This window comes from Cinclus cinclus, chromosome 6, assembly GCF_963662255.1.
Source record: "Cinclus cinclus chromosome 6, bCinCin1.1, whole genome shotgun sequence".
Classification (NCBI taxonomy): Eukaryota; Metazoa; Chordata; class Aves; order Passeriformes; family Cinclidae; genus Cinclus; species Cinclus cinclus.
In genome coordinates, this window is record NC_085051.1 from 7,063,906 (window position 1) to 7,081,139 (window position 17,234).

Genomic DNA, 17,234 nt, shown 5'->3' on the forward strand with positions numbered 1-17,234 from the left:
TTAACGATTTAAGATGAAGATTATCCAGTCTAGAGATATGTATTTCAGAACCGTTTTCCCTGTTTTGCCCCTTTTCTTATGTACTGTGCTACCTCTGCTAGAGCAGTAAAACTCCATGATGAAATGGGGAGTGATGGAGTAGTTCTGCTACACCTTCATTTAAATTTAGGTTCACTGTCTCAATTAAGAAGAAAAACTAAAACCACAGTCAGGACTTTAGGCCATCTTATCCTACCATAAAACTACATAAAGAATATCTTAACAAAAAATTCCTTTTCTTTTCCTTGTATTATAAAATTTTCCATTGTCTACAATAAATCAGCACCTGACAAAGGAAAAAAAAAAGTAGAAATTTGGTGCACCTTAAAGGAAATTTGATGCAGCTTCTTAAGCAATGCCCATCAGCACCATGACTGTAATTCTGCTTTCAGTGGAATCTGCCTCCTCCCAAAAGTAGTGACATCTTCTCTCCCCACTTTTCAAAGCAGGCCAATATTTCCCCCAACTTGATTACTTGCTTCAGCTTGTTTTTCAGCCCTTCTGAAGTGTGATCCAAGTTCCCCTGCTTATGAAGGCAATCCAACAATCTCCCTCCACCACCAAGAACTAGCCCATCCTTGTAGTAATCTCATCACTGTAGCAGCATGCAAGAAATTAAATTGCAGTTAGTGCATTTAAACATCCTTCAGACAAAGGGTTTTACTCCACAAACGTGAAATACTCTCTACCACCTGAGCCAAGAGACATATAAATAACCTTAATCTGTTTTTATAAAATGCAAAATAGCAGCAAAATACTACTCTTCAGCTATTTCTGAAAGCTATAATTTTTACAATTTGCACTGCACTCAATGACATTCTTATTAATAACAAAGCATGTGTGCTCTGCATGGAATGTCCTCTGGACTTCTGCTCGGTTTCTGCTTCACTTCCATTTCTTCTTTCCTGTTCATCTCCTCTCCAGGTTGCACAGTCTCCTCTGGGATTATTCAAAGATCTTTCCAAAAGCAGGAAATACTTCTGAAATGCTGACTGCCAGGAAGCAGCTTCAGTTACAAACCTGCCTAAGAGTTAATTTGAATGTGGATTTGTTTTTAACCAAGAGCGTGTGACAAGACTGATACTGCAGTCACCAGATGTGATCAGGACACTGATGCACCCCTGAAGAGCAAGCTCAGCACTGTTTTTACTGTTTTACCTACAGTCCATCAATGCTGTAGCTGCTGGAAGCACCAAGACATCACAAGCCACTCTTTGACAAGGCAAGTCATTACAGTCAGGAGCTGGGAAGACCCTTCTATGCCTTTATGCAAAGCCAGGTAATTCATGCAGCCTCAAATAGAACTGTAAAATGGAAACAACTGAAGTCAGTCATGCTCAGCAGCAGTTTCTTAAGCACTTCATCACTGAGGAGTTTTTAAAAGGTCATACAGACACTACCATAGTAACATTAAAGTTACTCTTGCCAAGCTCACATTCACAATCTCCTGTCCCAGTCACAAGGATTTGATAAATCAGCACAGGTCTGTATTATCTCCTCTAAATAACAGCTTACACAGGTAAGCAACGACAGAAATATTCATTCAGATCTAACTTACCTACACATATTACAAATGCAAGTTATATATATGAAGGCAAGGGCCAGATTTAGTCTCAGATTGAGCAGCTGTGCCTGACAATGTGAATCTACTTAAGCAACCAGATGGCACACACCAAGTCCATATACACAGAACAGACAAAACAATAGGATATTTATTTCCAACCCTGAAAAAAAGATCCCAAACTAAACTGAAAAAACAATCACAAACTAAATAAAAAGGTATTTTAATGCTCTTTTTGATTTAAAATGCTTTGTTCCAGGCAAAATGAAATTATCTTGAAGTAAAAAATAAGCTCAGCTGTGTTGTGCAGTGATTCCATTAACCTTGCAATCAAGCATAAAATTCAACGCCTTTGGATTTCCCTCCTGCAGGGGAAAATGTACTTTGTAAGGTCTGTGCTTTACCTTACCAGAGGCAATGAGTAAAAGCCTCACAACTAAACTACTACAACTAATAGCATAAGAAACTAAACAAGCTACCATATTGCAAAAATTCCTCTGATAACTTTTTAATGATTAACCTCACATGCTCACAGGTTCACAGTTTTTCACACTTGTTCTCCCATGCATTCAATTAACATCTGCTTTGAACAAGTTAAATAGAATCTTAATATGTTTTGTGCATGCATCAACTCAGCATCCCTGCTCACTGCCTCAAAGAATGAAGAAAACATTTAATTACTGCACAGTTTTATTCAACTCCTTTTCCTTATACCCATTTTTTCACCCCGGAAAACTCCACAAATTAAGATTAATTTTTTTGTTTAAACTGCACATCATGGTCACCCAGCAAGCAAAGAGGAGCTATTTTTAAATCACTGCCCTACTGTCAGAAACCCCTCATCTCCTGTGTAAGGTATTATATTCTAAATAGAAAAGACTAAATCAAAGCAACACATCATAGTATCACCAGTTCTGGGATCAAGGGTAATTTTTCTGCCATGCAGAGTCTTAATTGTGTGTAAAGTCTGTCTCCCTCCAAGTGAACTGAAAGGATGATTTTCAAAGCTGAGACAACTGACAACCTAGGGATTGCATGTCAGTGGGTCACAGCCCCATTCTAGGTGGAATACATTTAAACATACAAATAATCCCTCTTGTCAAATGTTCCTAATTGCTGCCTGATGTGTGCTGCCTTCAGCAAAGGAGCTCAGCAAACAAAAAGTGTTGCAAGCACAGAAAATATTGGATGGGGGAAGGAAACAATGACTGGAATGTATCACTGGCTCTCCAGAAGCTGTTACTTAAACAACAATATACTTCATCTTAGACAAATGCTGAATTTTAAACAGAAGCTTTTGCTACTGTGGCAATGTTCAGAAGCCACAGCAGCAGAAGAGGATGACACTTGATTCATCTCCAGCTGCATCACAAGATGGAAACACCCTCACCCACAGCACCAGCAGCGACTGCTGGTTGGGTTTCAAGCTGCAAATTTCAGAGAGATATGAGCTCCTGGAAAAATTCAGGCATATTTTACAACTGGCAAGCATATGTTGACCTGTAATTCAAACTGAGCTGGGATCCTCTGAGAGGTTTTAGTTCTTTTGTTCAAGTTTGACATCCTGCTCTTTACTGATATCATGAGGACGCCAAAGCAGATTTACTTCTAAATCTTGGCAGACTTAGATTTAGTTTGCTTAGGAAACAAGACTAAGTTCTCCATCATTTGTGTTTCTTTCGTGATATATCACTATGAAGAAAGTATCCATACTATCAAGCTCAGTTAAGTGCATTATGTCTTGGGAATGACTTACAGATAGCAAGAAGAGAAACAACTTTTAGTTCAAAAATTGGTTTGAATGTGTACCTCAAAATTCGTGTTTTATACTTAGAGGCCCGTCATAGAAGAAAAAGCATACAGGTCACTTATTGCACCAACAGTAACACTGACCAGGCTTTGGAAGGGAAAGAAGCAGCTATGTGCTGGCCTCATTAAAAACAACAGTATTTAACCCATTTATATCAACATTAACCAAATATTTCACTAGGTTCCTTTGTGACTGCACTCTCACAAACTACAGATTTCCAGTCCCTTAATTCTTGACATTTGGCCTTGATTGTTCATATTGAATCACTGGAATTGGAGGAGAATCAATGGACATGAGGAGAGAATTTGGTCCTGTCTATTTGAAACCCTACTAAAACAGGAGTTTAACATTTCATTGTGTTGCCTCCCATCTGTAGCAGCCTGGGGCCTGGGGTCCAAGCCCTGGCTGTCACCGATGTACCCTGATGGGGAGTTCCACAAGGAACAGCCTCTCCTGGAGTCTCAGGCAGGCTTCAGCCACAAGGTACCAATGTGCAAGCAGTGCCTGGAGTTCAGGCCATCACTTCTTAGAGCGATTTCAGCTCCAAATGATTTCAGCTGGGTTTGCAAGGTATCTTTGGCTGGCACAGAGAAATAAGACCGAGACTGCAGTGTAGAGGTTCTGCAGGGTTCCTTACTGTATTCTGTGAAGGGGAGTCCAGGGACAGCAGCATTCCACTGAACTGGGTAAAAGGAGGGGGTCTTATAGGGAAAGTATGGCTTGAGAGAATGACCAAGGGTTTGATGCTAAGGAAACACGACCAGTAGTGTTACAAGGAGATAAAGCGGGGTCTGAAGTGAGGAGAAGGGTCTCTTAGCCCAGCCACCATGACTAAACAATTCTTATCTAGGGGAAGAGTTCTCCAAGGACGCCTTGTGAGGGGCCCCGCTGCCTCCACACCCATCCACAAAAACGCGGGGGAAATTCCAGCAAAGCACTCGGCAGACACAAACCCGCCATTTCCCCCGACACCTCCGCGAACACGGGACCCAAAACACCCTGGAGAAATGGACAGGCACGCACAACGGAGCGCCCGCGTTGCGCAGGGCGCTCCTGCCCCCTCCATACCTGTCGGCGTCGCCGAGCCCCAGGGCCGTGCCGCGCTGCAGCGTCTCCCGCACCGTGGCCATGCTGTCGGGCAGCCGGTTCAGGCGCCGCGTGTACAGCCCCAGCCCGCCGTCCGTCAGGTACCTGACAACAGAACACCACGCTCAGTACAGCGGTGACAGAGCTCGACGCGCTAGCCCGGCACCCGCCTCGCAGCCTCCCCGCTCCTAAGGTGCGCGGAATTAGAAGCGTGGGGAAACGTGGTTCTTGGTGAAACGTCGCTCTCCGCCTCTGATGGCTCCCCAGCACACCTCGCGTGCTCTCTCATCACCGAGACTCGAGTTGCGACACAAATGTGATAAAGGATACTGAAAGAAAACTTGACTTTCATCGAAATACCTGTATGGAAGTAATTTAATATTTGTGAATGCTGTCGTTAATGATCCCTTTTTTCCCCCCAGAAATACATGGTTTATACCGCCTTGAATTTTTCTGCATGGTTAAAACACAATCAAAATTTCAAATATTTTAAAAGTTAACCGCCAAAATCACATTGACTTAATCCCTTGATTTTGTCAGTGAACAATGAAGTATTCCACAGCTTATTGAAATCATCGTGAATGAAAAGCTTTTTGCAACCTTCCTTTGGTTCCTACATTCTACTCTGGCTGCAACTGTGACCGAGACACCAGCATTTTTAAATTACTATTACTATTCTTAGGCATGAAGAAGTGCCAGGTGTACATATGACACTTCATAATTTGGTAAGATAGCACATTTCTTACTTGCTGGTTTAGACAAATGAAAAATTAATGTTAAATTGAACAGAGATGATATATGGTGAGCAATGGCAATTGCATGGTGCAAGCTCTGTGTTACCACCAACAGCTCATCAGTTCATGCAGGTCTATGTGAGCAGTACTGACAACTGAGGAAACACACCATGAAGATTTTCACACACTTGAGACTGAAATAACTCCAACAACCCTGGCACTATGGTTGCTGTTTCCAGAACACTGCTGGGCACCATCCCTCACCAAGATAGGAGATGACAGGACTGTATCTCCTCAATCCTTTAGCCACTCTTAACAAATTGACAGCAGACCACAGAATAATATCCAGATACTCAGGACACCTTCCTACGGCTCAAGAAAGCACACAGCTTTCTCCCTGATAGTGAGACACCCTCAGCCACAGCAGGAATGCAGAGATGCTCCAATGTTCCGAGCTGCAGGCACCAGTGTCTCGGCTGGCAAGATCTCACTGTGCACATGTGCTTTACCCAACCCAAATTTGATTACTACATTTATAAAAACAGGATGGTGAGCAGTTGGAAGCCTTGCCCAATCTGATGATTAGCACTGTAGTTCAACATATAAATCTCTACAGGGCCATCCCAGCAGCAAACCAGGAGTTTCTCTGGAGTCAGACAAAGAGGTTGCCAAGACCATTAAGTCAGACACAGGAGTATTCCCCATTCAGCAGATCTGTGGGGATTCTCCCAACTCATAAACAAAGACTGTAAAAAGCACAAGGAGCTGTTGTGCTGTAGCATGTAGAATTCACCTTAGGTTTGGCATTCTAACTTGTGTTTGACAGTTTATAAATATTCTATCATGGAAGAATATTTTTTTTCCTTAAGCTACTAAAATAAAGGGGAAGAAGAGAAAAGTGGAGCTTCAGACCATACACACAAAGAGTAGTTTGCAAAAACATCTAATGTACATACACTAATTGGTTTACTGCAGCTACTTGTCAGCACAAGAAAAAAGTTTCTGTAGGAATACTCTTCGCACGTGTGCTGGAAAACACAGCCTCTGGCTTTGCTGTCATATTCCTGGCATATTGGTCCCGTGATAAAAAGATCTGTTACAGCTGAAATAGATTGCTTTTCATACCTATCACTCAGAATGTGTGGAAATAAATACAGTACTCTTAAGAGCTAGCCCTGCTGAAATCAATGCCTTTTCACTAGCATCAGCACATTTAATCTTCTACACAGAAGCCCAGCAAGTTAAAGACCAGAATAACACTGCAGCAGCTCAAATTTAAAAAACTGGTTTCAAGCCCTGTTAAATCTTACATGAGCCAATGGACACTGGATGGCTTTGGCACCTCTGACAACCAGATCATGACACTTTTCTAAACAAGTCTATGTGAAAAAGCACAGCCATCAATTATGACTTTTACCCCTCATACCAATAAGACAAGTTTCTTACATGCCAGAACAAGACAGGATAGACTTTTGTATTTTGAAACAGGCTTGTGTAATCGCAGTTTGAAAGCTTTATATCTTATTTCACACAACATCCTCTACGCAGGAATGTTTAATTCATAAAAGATGCCAAAACCAATGATGCCTGAAGTCCTGAAGCAAGGTGAAGGAAGAAGGAAAGGCACTAGCTTCTAAAGTCTGGGGAGAAAAACACATTTAAAATAAAATTAAAAGTCCTGCTTTACTATCCATTGGTTAGTGCAGAGGAGATTTAAAGCTACTGGTTCCACACACCTCCAGCCATTGCTTTCTTTTCCTTCCTCTCCATCCCTTCAAACTTCAATTGTACTGGCTTTAAGAAACTGTCTTGCCTTTATGAATATATTGTTATTGCTGCAGACTTTTGCTTTATGGGAAAGGAGAATATAATGAAGGCACATTTTTTTACAGAAAATCTTCCGGTGTTTTACTCGGGGGAAACAAGACCAAGGAAATATTATCCTGTATATAACTGTAACAGTACTCAGAGTTATTGGAATTTGTTGTCCTACCACATTCACACAATGGGGAACCCAAGAACATTGTCCTCTCCTCTATAATGACATACTGCAGTCCAAAAAACTGTGTTAGACCTAATTTATCTGACTTTTCATATTAAAAATCATGACAAATTTACACTAAGAGCCTTGCTAGCTTCATGACTGCTAAGAATTCTGCAAGGACATTCAGCACAAAACAAACAGGACTTACAAGTATTCTTTTAGCTGCCTGAAAATAAGAATAAGTTTTAGTATATGATCTGGGGAAAAGCATTGTATCCAGACTCTGACTTTTAGAGAGATAGGTAAATTGTACAAAAAATTTAATCTCACATACGCTTTATGAATGGTACCAACAGCCAGGGGAGTGACTGCCTTTAATGAAGCTGAATATAATAATATTTAATGAATGGACAGTGAAACAGTGATGACGTTGGTTAAAAGGAGTTTCTGAACTTTCCAGGAATTAATGTACAAATATTCATTGCTATAGCTTCGTTCTTCATCAGCAAAGGAAAAACAAAAAATCAAATTTCTGTCAATATGAAAAGACTCAGGTTAAACAGGAGCAGTATTATGCATTTCCAACATACAGTTAGGACTTCTAGCCCACTTTCTAGGTGACACTTTTTTCCTATTAGAAAGTGGCTCCCTGCCCTGCATTACAGGCATAAAGGAATTTGCTTTGGACAACCTGGACCTTTAAGCTTCTCTTTTCTTTAGCCAAATACATCCTTTCTGCACCTCTGAAATTTTGAGTGCTGTAACAAGCCCTTCCAAGTGTAATATTTTTAGGGTTTTTCTGATGCTGAAGTGATTTATTTCCATTTCCTGAAAGGCACACTGAGGAAACAGGAATGGGTCATGCCAGGGATTAGCAAAATCCAGCGGTCTGAACCACTTGACTTCTGTCTGCACTCTCTACTTACTGACAGATACAGCCAGCCAACAGCACACTTACTTTTATGGTCTGACAACTCTACCACTTCATATATATTCATTTCACTCCTTAATGCATGAATATGAATTTTCCAAGTTCAAAAAGCCAAGGGAAAAGCATTCTTTACTTAAGGATTAGGAAGAGAAGGATCAGCAGGTAAATCAGCAACACACAACAGATCAGGCAAGCCTACCCTGACCTGCTCAGGATCCTCTAGCTCCAAAATCCCAATCCCTCAAGCAAGAGAACAGCCTCGAATGGGACCTGACTCTGGCAGCTCAGACGGTCCTGCAGTCCTCTTGGTGCTTTGGATTACAGGCTGGGGTGGAAATAGCTGCCCAGGTGTCTCCTGGGCAGAGGACTTGCCCAAAAACCCAGGAGCTTGAAACTCCAAGAAACAAAAAGCTTGAGGGAATTAGGTCACATATTAACATCTGCTTTGACATGAGGAAATGTTCTCTTACTGATGTAGCAGTAACACTGTTATCCTTAATGCTTTCCTTTAAATCTCTGTTTTCACTAGGCTTCATCTGTCTTGTTGTTACAGTCAGTTAAATGAGATCAAGAGGCTTAACGAGCTTTGAGTATCAAAAAACAACTCTAACTTTGCCAGTTGCTAAAAACCCACAGCAGAGAATTCCCCAGTGCTGTTTCTGATTGGGATCAAAACCACCCTGTTATTGCAACTATGAATATGTCCTAAATCTGACTTAAAAATAAATACTACCCTAACAGCTGGATGATGACAACTTCAAATTTCTCAGTTTAGCATCAATTTGATCCGCATTTTTCATTATAACACTGGCATTAGACCATATGGGCTTTCCCCATGTTTATATCCACCAAAGTCTTTCCAGTCATTCTTGCCTGACCTGAATCAGTACTTGATCAGTATCTGATCTTTCTAGCCTAAGAGTTGGACACACACCCTGTCTACAAGCCTGTGGCTGGTTAATATTCCATTATTGATCCCTGTGAATTTCAACAAGAACATTCAAGAACAGGATTAGGTCCTGAGCTTGCAGGTAGGGACTTCTAATAAAATGCTCAAATCCCTAATATTAGATCAAATATTACAGTTCAGGTTCATAGAAGGGCAAACCTATTGCTCAATTAATAAAATTTAATTTATATTTAAGGTCTATAGTTTATAAATTAATAGACTTTTACTAATAATCAGTAACTATTTATAATTAACAAACTAATTAATGAACTACAATTTGTTTTGCAGATGCTTAACCCAAACAAGGAGTAAGACCTGAACAAATTAATTGCAGACTCAAAAATCTTAATCACTGCTGGAAAGGAGGAGATACCTGTGCCACTACCAGGTAAGACAGGAAAAATGGGATTATGCAAAACTCAGTAAATATGTGTAAATCACTACTACTATGAAGGGTGCTGCTTATTCACTTTGTTCAAAAACCAGTCTGGAAGGAAAACAAGTTCATCCCATTAACTACTTAATGCCCAGACCTTTTTCCATTAAAAAAAAAAAAGGAGAAAACTGCAGAAATAAGTGGCTTTTGTGAAATCAATACTCTTCTATCTGGAGATGTATTAAAGGCACCTGGCACAAAAGTCCTCCAGCAGCCCTCAAATAATGCTGTCCAAGGCTATGCTGTCAATGGGCAATGCTGTCCAAGGCTAATTTTTTTCTATGTCCTCTCAGTTTAAGCAGTCTGCAGGCGAGGAATTCCAAGGACAGTGCACCCTGTAAGGGAGTTGGGTGGCTGCTTCTCCTACACATCCCCACATCCAGAACAACAGCTTGTGACAGAACTTTTAAAGAAACTGTTTCCCTGTGGAATGAGCAGTCTTAGATAAATGCAGTTCAAGACAAGCTGTCAATGCTTAAAAGAATATTGTACTGGAATAAACTGTCTCTCATATGGCTGCAGCCATTCCTGTTCCAGAGGAGAATATCCAGTGTATGATCCTCTTTCCAACACTCACTCCATCTGCCAGCCAAGGGCACCTTCACCACAAATTCACCTTCACCTCAAGGAGGAAGCCTGCTCCACCATTGCTTTTAAAAACTCTTTTAAAATCCAGTCAGCCCAAAGGGACTGGGCTGGAGTCAGACTGGAAAACACTAAAGAGGCCAAACCTTTCAGGTGTGCAAATGTCATTCTGGAGCTCAGGGAAACACGGTGGAAACTCATCACTGAAAAGAGGATGACACTCACACCCACCAAGCATCACCAGCCTCTGCTGGCCTGAAGCCAGCTGAATGCCCACCAGATTCAGGCAGTTTTCAACATGGCTTTGCAAATGCCAATTTTGATTTCAATGCCTACATTCCTTCTCAGAGTCCATTTCAATGAAAATCACAGACCTAAGCTATAGAAAAAGTGATCCATTTTTCATCACCCTCCTCAGTTCTATTCAGGAGAGGAATGACCCGTGACCAAACAGGATTAAGGAGGGGCCGCAGCTTCTCCAGAGGTTCTCAGCAGCGTCAGCAGCAGAGCAAGAGTAACTCCACAGCAATTTTGGATTACTCCCTCGTGCCCACTCTTTTTCTGCAGATGATCCACATCAACATAGTGTGAATGACTGCATCCCCCTCTACTGGCTAGCCCTGGAGTGGGACCCTATTTTGTCCTTTAGAAGCTGTCCCTTCACTCAAACTACAACCACCTGTTGGCAGGCTGATGTACCACTGATGCAGCAGTTTACAGAAAGAAGCCCAAAATGGGATAACTGCTATTAAATTGTGTTTTGGTTATTGTAAACAATAGGTCAGTGTTTAGAAGTAACCAGAAGTACAGAACACCACAACTGTTGCATTCATTTTATTGATTAACATGGGCATTTTACCATTATACTGGGAAAAAATGCTGATGTATAAGGTTATAACTAATAGGCCTACGTTGTCTTCCTATGCTGAATCTCACTGCAAGAAAGATTCTATGGGAGCATATGACCTGAAATATTGCTTGATATTGAGGTAAATTACAAACACTCTTTTATTGATGAAGCTGACACAAGAGCTACTCCTGAAGTAAGTGCAATATTTAAGAATACTTAAAACAATATACAAAATTAATAATATTGAATATGCTTGTACAATATCCTACTCATGCCTCCTGCAAAGAACTGCAAGTACAGTTCTTGGAATACTATCTTTTTTTAAAAACTGCCATAATTTTTTCTTTTCATTTTTATAGCACAAAGTCATCTCTGACTTCAAACCCAAACTCAATTGCAACCTTGTTTGCTATAAAGTCAGAAGTTAATGTTTCCTTATCCCTTTTCATGAAAGTCAAATTTTTGAGTTTGCTTGCCTGACCCCTTCATTATTTGTGTTAATTATCCATTTACCATATATAGATACTATTCTGCAATGTTGAAAAGATCACAGTGTAGAAATAGTCAGCCCTAGCAAGATTAAGGGCAGTTCAAATAAACACTCTGCTCAAACAGAGAAGAAAAATAAAATAAACCTCCTAATGAGTCTTTGTCATGTTGAAGTGCTAGAGCCATAAAAGGAAAGCAGTTTCACCCATCCACTGTATTTACATGAAACCTTATCACTAAAACCGTATCATTTAAAGAGCAGTGTCCAGTAAATGACGAACACACTGTAACCCAAAGTGTACAGAAAAAATACAGTGGTAATACTTATGGAAAGAAATAGGTCAGAAAGAGGGAAGGTAGCAAAGAAAAGCCTATAGACAGAGCAATGCATCAATGCACGGGGCACCCATGTTCTCACTCAGCCCAGGATTAGCTCATGCACTCCTGATTTCCAGCCAGCCACAAATTACCTGGACCAGCAACCACTCCTGCTGCAGACAGCTCAGAAGGAAAGGGTTTCTCTCACTTACTGTTACCATTAACAAATTCTCATTAGCAGCAAACTGGAGAGTCCTCCTCCTGTGAAACCTCAGCCCTAGGGGAGGTCTGTTATACCACCTGTGACCCTGACATCTGAGGAAAATGCGTCACTGTCTGACTGATAAATAGCCCAAAACCAAGACACAGCTGCAAGAATCCTACAAATACCAGCTACGCTTCAAAATTCAGTGAAATCAGTCCTCAATTTCAGCTCCTTGTTTGCCTCCCATCAGCTGGAACTCCTAAATGTAATCCTACTTCAGAACTCTATTTCAAATGATGGTTTTGGTCCATGAAGGGCACAGTGCTTTTGGGTGAATTTGAGACCTGAGCAGAAGCAGGGGCCAAGTCTGATTCCCCAGCTCAAAGTGGGAACCTTTTCTCCCTTTTCACATCCTTCATGCATGTTCCAAATCCAGCTGCTTCCACTGCTTGCAGAACAATTCCCCAGGAGCATAAAGGTTTGAATAAACAAGATGCAACCATAACCCCATTAGGATTGTGCATGCTAACACATTAAGAGGTTGTGGAAACAGAGATACTGAACAGGAATATACCACCACCAAATCATCAGATATGGGGAGATTAATAAAATGGTAAAATGTATCTCCCCAACAACAACCACCGCACCCACAAGAGGTGGTTGAAAGGAGAATTTTAGCACAGTGACCTGAGCATTGTTGGAACATAGGTGGAACAGCCATGCTTCTGCAAAAAACGATTTTGACAAAGGTGTGTTTGCAGACCCAAAGCCATTTCCTGAGAAAACTTGTGACCAGCACTAGTCAGTACATCCACACTGTTAATTCTGCATAGAAAGCTTCATACTTAAGGTAATGAAAACAGAGACAGAGGATTAATTAAACAACGAGAAAATAATTGTAAAAGGCTCTCTTTTTTTGGACCAACAGCCCTGTTACTGCATTCCAATAAGAGATAAAAAAGGAAATTAACTCTACATCTCATTAGAGAAGACTTGGGCTAAGGAGACAAAAAAAAAAAAAAAAAAAAGGTAGGAATGTGTATGTTAGTAGCCATAGGGAGACTGAAATGGACAAAAACCTTCTGAACAAACATGAAAAATCCATGAGAATTAACATCCCCTCCTGGGACAGTCTTTGGGGTAGAGAGGTGAGACAATTCTGGGCTCTGAGGTGCCACCTTCCAATGAGGCTCTGAGCCTCCAGCTGAGCCAGTCACCAAAAGGAGCGGGTTGGAGACTCACTTCCCAGCTCACCCAAATCCTACTCCTATTTCTTCATCACTGGGTTATGTTTTAGACACTACAAAAAGGCAACTTCTTACCTTTGATCCACCCCCTGGAGACTTGCTTAATTTAAGAGCTGTTCTCTGTCCCTTTGGCAAAGATACTCTTCCTTAACCCTAAGAAAGCAATCCTGATGTCTGCCAGAGCTCCGCTTGAGCAGACTCATTAAGGAAGGCCAAACGAAACTTCCCATGACCCAGGAATTTCAGAGAAAGCACCAGGATCACAGGGTAAACTAGTTTTTCTTGGCTATTGGATTTATTTTGGCTGTAACAAATATTTTGGCTTCCTTCCCTATCAGTTTGCCAATGAAAACACAGATCCAAGGTTTTCAGACTCTGGGATTGTAGCAATTCTGAAAAATGACAAAGTGAAACACATACCAGCTAATAAAGAGCTATTCATGCTCTAAATACCCTCTTGTGCTGCTCTGCACATAGTGTAGCTTGGCTTCTGGAAATGTTGAGCCTGTTTGCCCTACCACTGGTCTTGATGATTTGCTCTGCAGCAAGTCACATGGATGCTTTCCTTAGAAATAACCTCTCTGATTTCTAAAGCAGTTTATTATTCCTCTCCCACAAAAACACAATGCCATCCTGTTTTTTCTTACTATTTGAATTAAAGAGATATTGTGGAGCATAACTTATAGAACAGGCTACCAAACATCTGTTCACACTGGAGACGGCAACCCAGTGTCATTAGGGGTCACCAAAGGTAACAACCTTATTCTTTTATCCTTCTCCATTAATATTAGAATGCTGCTATTGCAATTTAACACTGGAATATTCCCTTCTCAGGGAATCCCCTCACATGATTACCACCCATAGACTGCAACCCCAGCACTGTGGGCCTGATTGCAGCAAATGTGCCCTCCAAATGGCCATCCATGAGTGCAGCAAGGACAGAATCCCCAAACTGCCCATCTCTAAACCCCATCCAAAACCTGGAAATGGAGCTGCATCTTTACAACAATGGACTGACCTCCAATACCAATTTTGTCCTTGGAACTTAGTCAATGACTCCAACAGTGCTATATGAATTGATAAACCAACTCACACTATTTAGCAAAACAGACTTCTGTAGCTAAAGGCAAAGGATGTGGAAAAGAAAAAGATATTTGTACACACTTCTTGTCCTAAGAACCTTAAATTGAGATCTCATTTATCAGTACGTGGCTACTACATGAGTAAAAAGTGGAAAGTATCTCTCTCCATTAAAAACTAGTGGAGAAAAGAGTCAGATACTCAGTTAAAGATGTCCCAACACTCAAGGCCAGGAGTAAGGTGGGGTAGAGAATATGACTCTTCTGCTATGCTAATTATTCTTGGTATATAACTCACTGCTTTGGTGACAGAGGTACCAACTGGCAAAACAATTTTTTTACCCAAAAATCTAAACACCACTCTTGTACTTTCAGACTATGGAGATTCCCAGTTTTTACCCTGCAGGATGACCAGATACAGAAAAAGAAATGATACACAGAGATGAGTGAAGGCACAGATTTCTCTGGCTATATCCTTCATAAATTTGACAGTTTTCTTTTTTTTTTTTCCTTAACCTGGAGTTTGAATTTTATCCACTAAGTAAAGATCTGCAAAGACTGGAGCTTGTCTCTGAGCAACAGAAGGCTGAGCTGACACAGTTTTGCCAGGGGTAATTCTCAACTACCACTCAAGGTGTTTTATGGAAACCATGCTGCTACTTAGAATTCACTTTCCCCACTTCCAGACCAACACTAAAGCCACAAATTTAAACAGAATTCATAGTCCAGAGGAAAAGCAGCAACTGGTACTACAATAAACAGTACAAAATCCAGGTGTAAGTTGATTTATATGAGGAAAACACATGGTGCTTTAGTGATTTGAAGCATTATTAATGCAGCAACAGCTACTGGTGTTTTATCTGAAACAGAATTTTACACTGGATTTTGCATCAGCTACTCTATTATATGTGCCCCTAATGAAGCATTAAAAAGAAGCTGCCTGACTTTTCAAAAAGTGTGAAAATATCAAAATATTTATAGCAGACAGAATTAATGGAGGCTTCCAGATGGTGTAACTGAACTGGTTAAGTTAATGATAAAGTAGCAACTGGATTCCAGTAAGACATATATCTTTCAAAGAAGCCAATGTCACTAATTAAAAAAAAAAAAACAAAAAAAACCCCAAACCAAAACAAAAAGAACAACAACAAAAAAAGCCCACAACAAAGCAAAACAAACCAAAATAGCAAAGGATGCAAGATGGCCAGACAGGGCTGCCACAAGAAAACCCCAAACCAACCAACCAACCAACCAAAAAACAAACAAAAACAAACAGCCCCAAAAGCAACCAACCAAACAAGCAAGCATCAGTCAAAAGCAAAACCAAACCAAACAAAACCCTACCAAACCATTTACATCTGAAAGATAATTTTTAACATCAATCCAATGCTAATGTACTTGAGCTAAGAAAAAAACAACGTTTATAGTAGGAACTGAAAGCAGATGAATTGAATACTGACTGTGGAGCAAAGAACAAATGCTTTTTCCACTCAAGGCAGAGATAAAATGTTGATGTAAAACCTTGTTAATAATTGTCTATCATTTCATATTTCTGCACGCTGACTTGCTCTTTATATGTTTTTTTAGCACGTACCACTATTTTACATAGCACGGAGATGCGAACTCGCTACCTTCCAGTGAACTGGTTCCTCAAAGTTCAGGCAGCAAGAGTTCAGCTAAGTACAAAATGTGCCTCACTCCCTCCATCTCGTGGGCATGAATGAATGTTGCAACCACGATGAGTCTTAACTCGGGAAAACGTTTAATCACACGCAAGAATATCTTCACATAGAGGGATATTTTCTTAACGCGCACTTAAAAAAACCGAGTCTTGTTTAAATCCCTCTGTGATAATGAGCTGTCTCTCTAAAAGGCTTATAAAAATATCTTCGGTATTGGCTTTTACTTACCGAAACAACCACGGAAACACAGGAAGGCAAGAATAAACGGAAAGCAAGAATCGGAATAAAGAACAAACGGAAGGCAAGAATCACCCGAAGCGGGACATTAACTCACCCGCTGGTGATGTCGTCAGCCCTGATGTTCTTGCCCAGCACGTCGCCATCGCTCATGTAGCCGGCGGCGTCCATGGCGATGCCCTCCAGGTCGATGTCGTCGCCGGCCTTGTCGGCGACGTCCACGTGGCAGACGGCGCTGCCGCGCGTGGCCAGCTGGCGCCGCAGCGGTGCCGAGTACAGGTAGCGGCCGGCGCCCGGCTCGGCGCTGACGAAGCGGCTGGCGTTGCCCCGGGGCGGGTAGCCATTGCCCATGGACGGCGCGTCGCCGGCCTGAAGCCGCGGGCTGGACTGGCCCAGCCTCCAGGACAGAGGCGTTGGCCGCCCGGTCAGGCTGAGGATGCTGCGGCCGCTGATCTCGGTGGTGACGTTGGTGTCAAACGTGGTCTCCAAAGTGCTTGAAAGGAGAGACGCGACGCCTTAGGATTTTTGGCTTTTTTAAGTTTCAAATCCTGTACTGCTTTAGTGCGTAACTCTGAACTCCCGTGTACAGTGTTACTTACCCGTCTTCACATTTTGGTCAGACAAAACAATCCCTCCGTGCCTGAAATTCAAGGACACCCTACAGCCTCAGGTCCCGAAAAGCATGAACAAAAAGTGAGTTGGGGCAGGGAGGGGGGCAAACTGAGGGCATATGACTTCACTACCTGAAGCTGTAATTGGAGAATTAACCCCTCGTATGTAAATGGACCAAATTTATAATTGTCTGAAAAACTATTGACTATCATCCATCTTGGGTGTAGCCCCTCTCAGAGGCTTTGACTGCTCAAATGTAAAACTTTTCACCTTTTTTTATATCGGCCTTCTCTGTGCAAGTGATGCATTTTTGAGCTGCCAAGATGCTAGGCACCCACACAATTGCTAGTTTAGACAGATATCTATATATTAAGGCCTTTAATAAATACCCATTTTATTC

At 41.4% G+C, this 17,234-nt stretch overlaps 1 protein-coding gene across 4 annotated transcripts in view; it reads right to left on the reverse strand.

Moving 5' to 3' along the window:
* The window catches only part of NAV2 (neuron navigator 2), a 362,864-nt gene that overhangs the window by 70,643 nt on the left and 274,987 nt on the right, over positions 1–17,234 (reverse strand). For all 4 annotated transcript variants that reach the window (XM_062495969.1, XM_062495968.1, XM_062495967.1 and 1 more), the window contains 2 exons: positions 16,320–16,715; positions 4,479–4,601 (listed from right to left, as the gene is read on the reverse strand). In XM_062495969.1, coding sequence (XP_062351953.1) covers positions 4,479–4,601; positions 16,320–16,715 — 519 coding nt within the window. The remainder of the gene's footprint in view (positions 1–4,478; positions 4,602–16,319; positions 16,716–17,234) is intronic.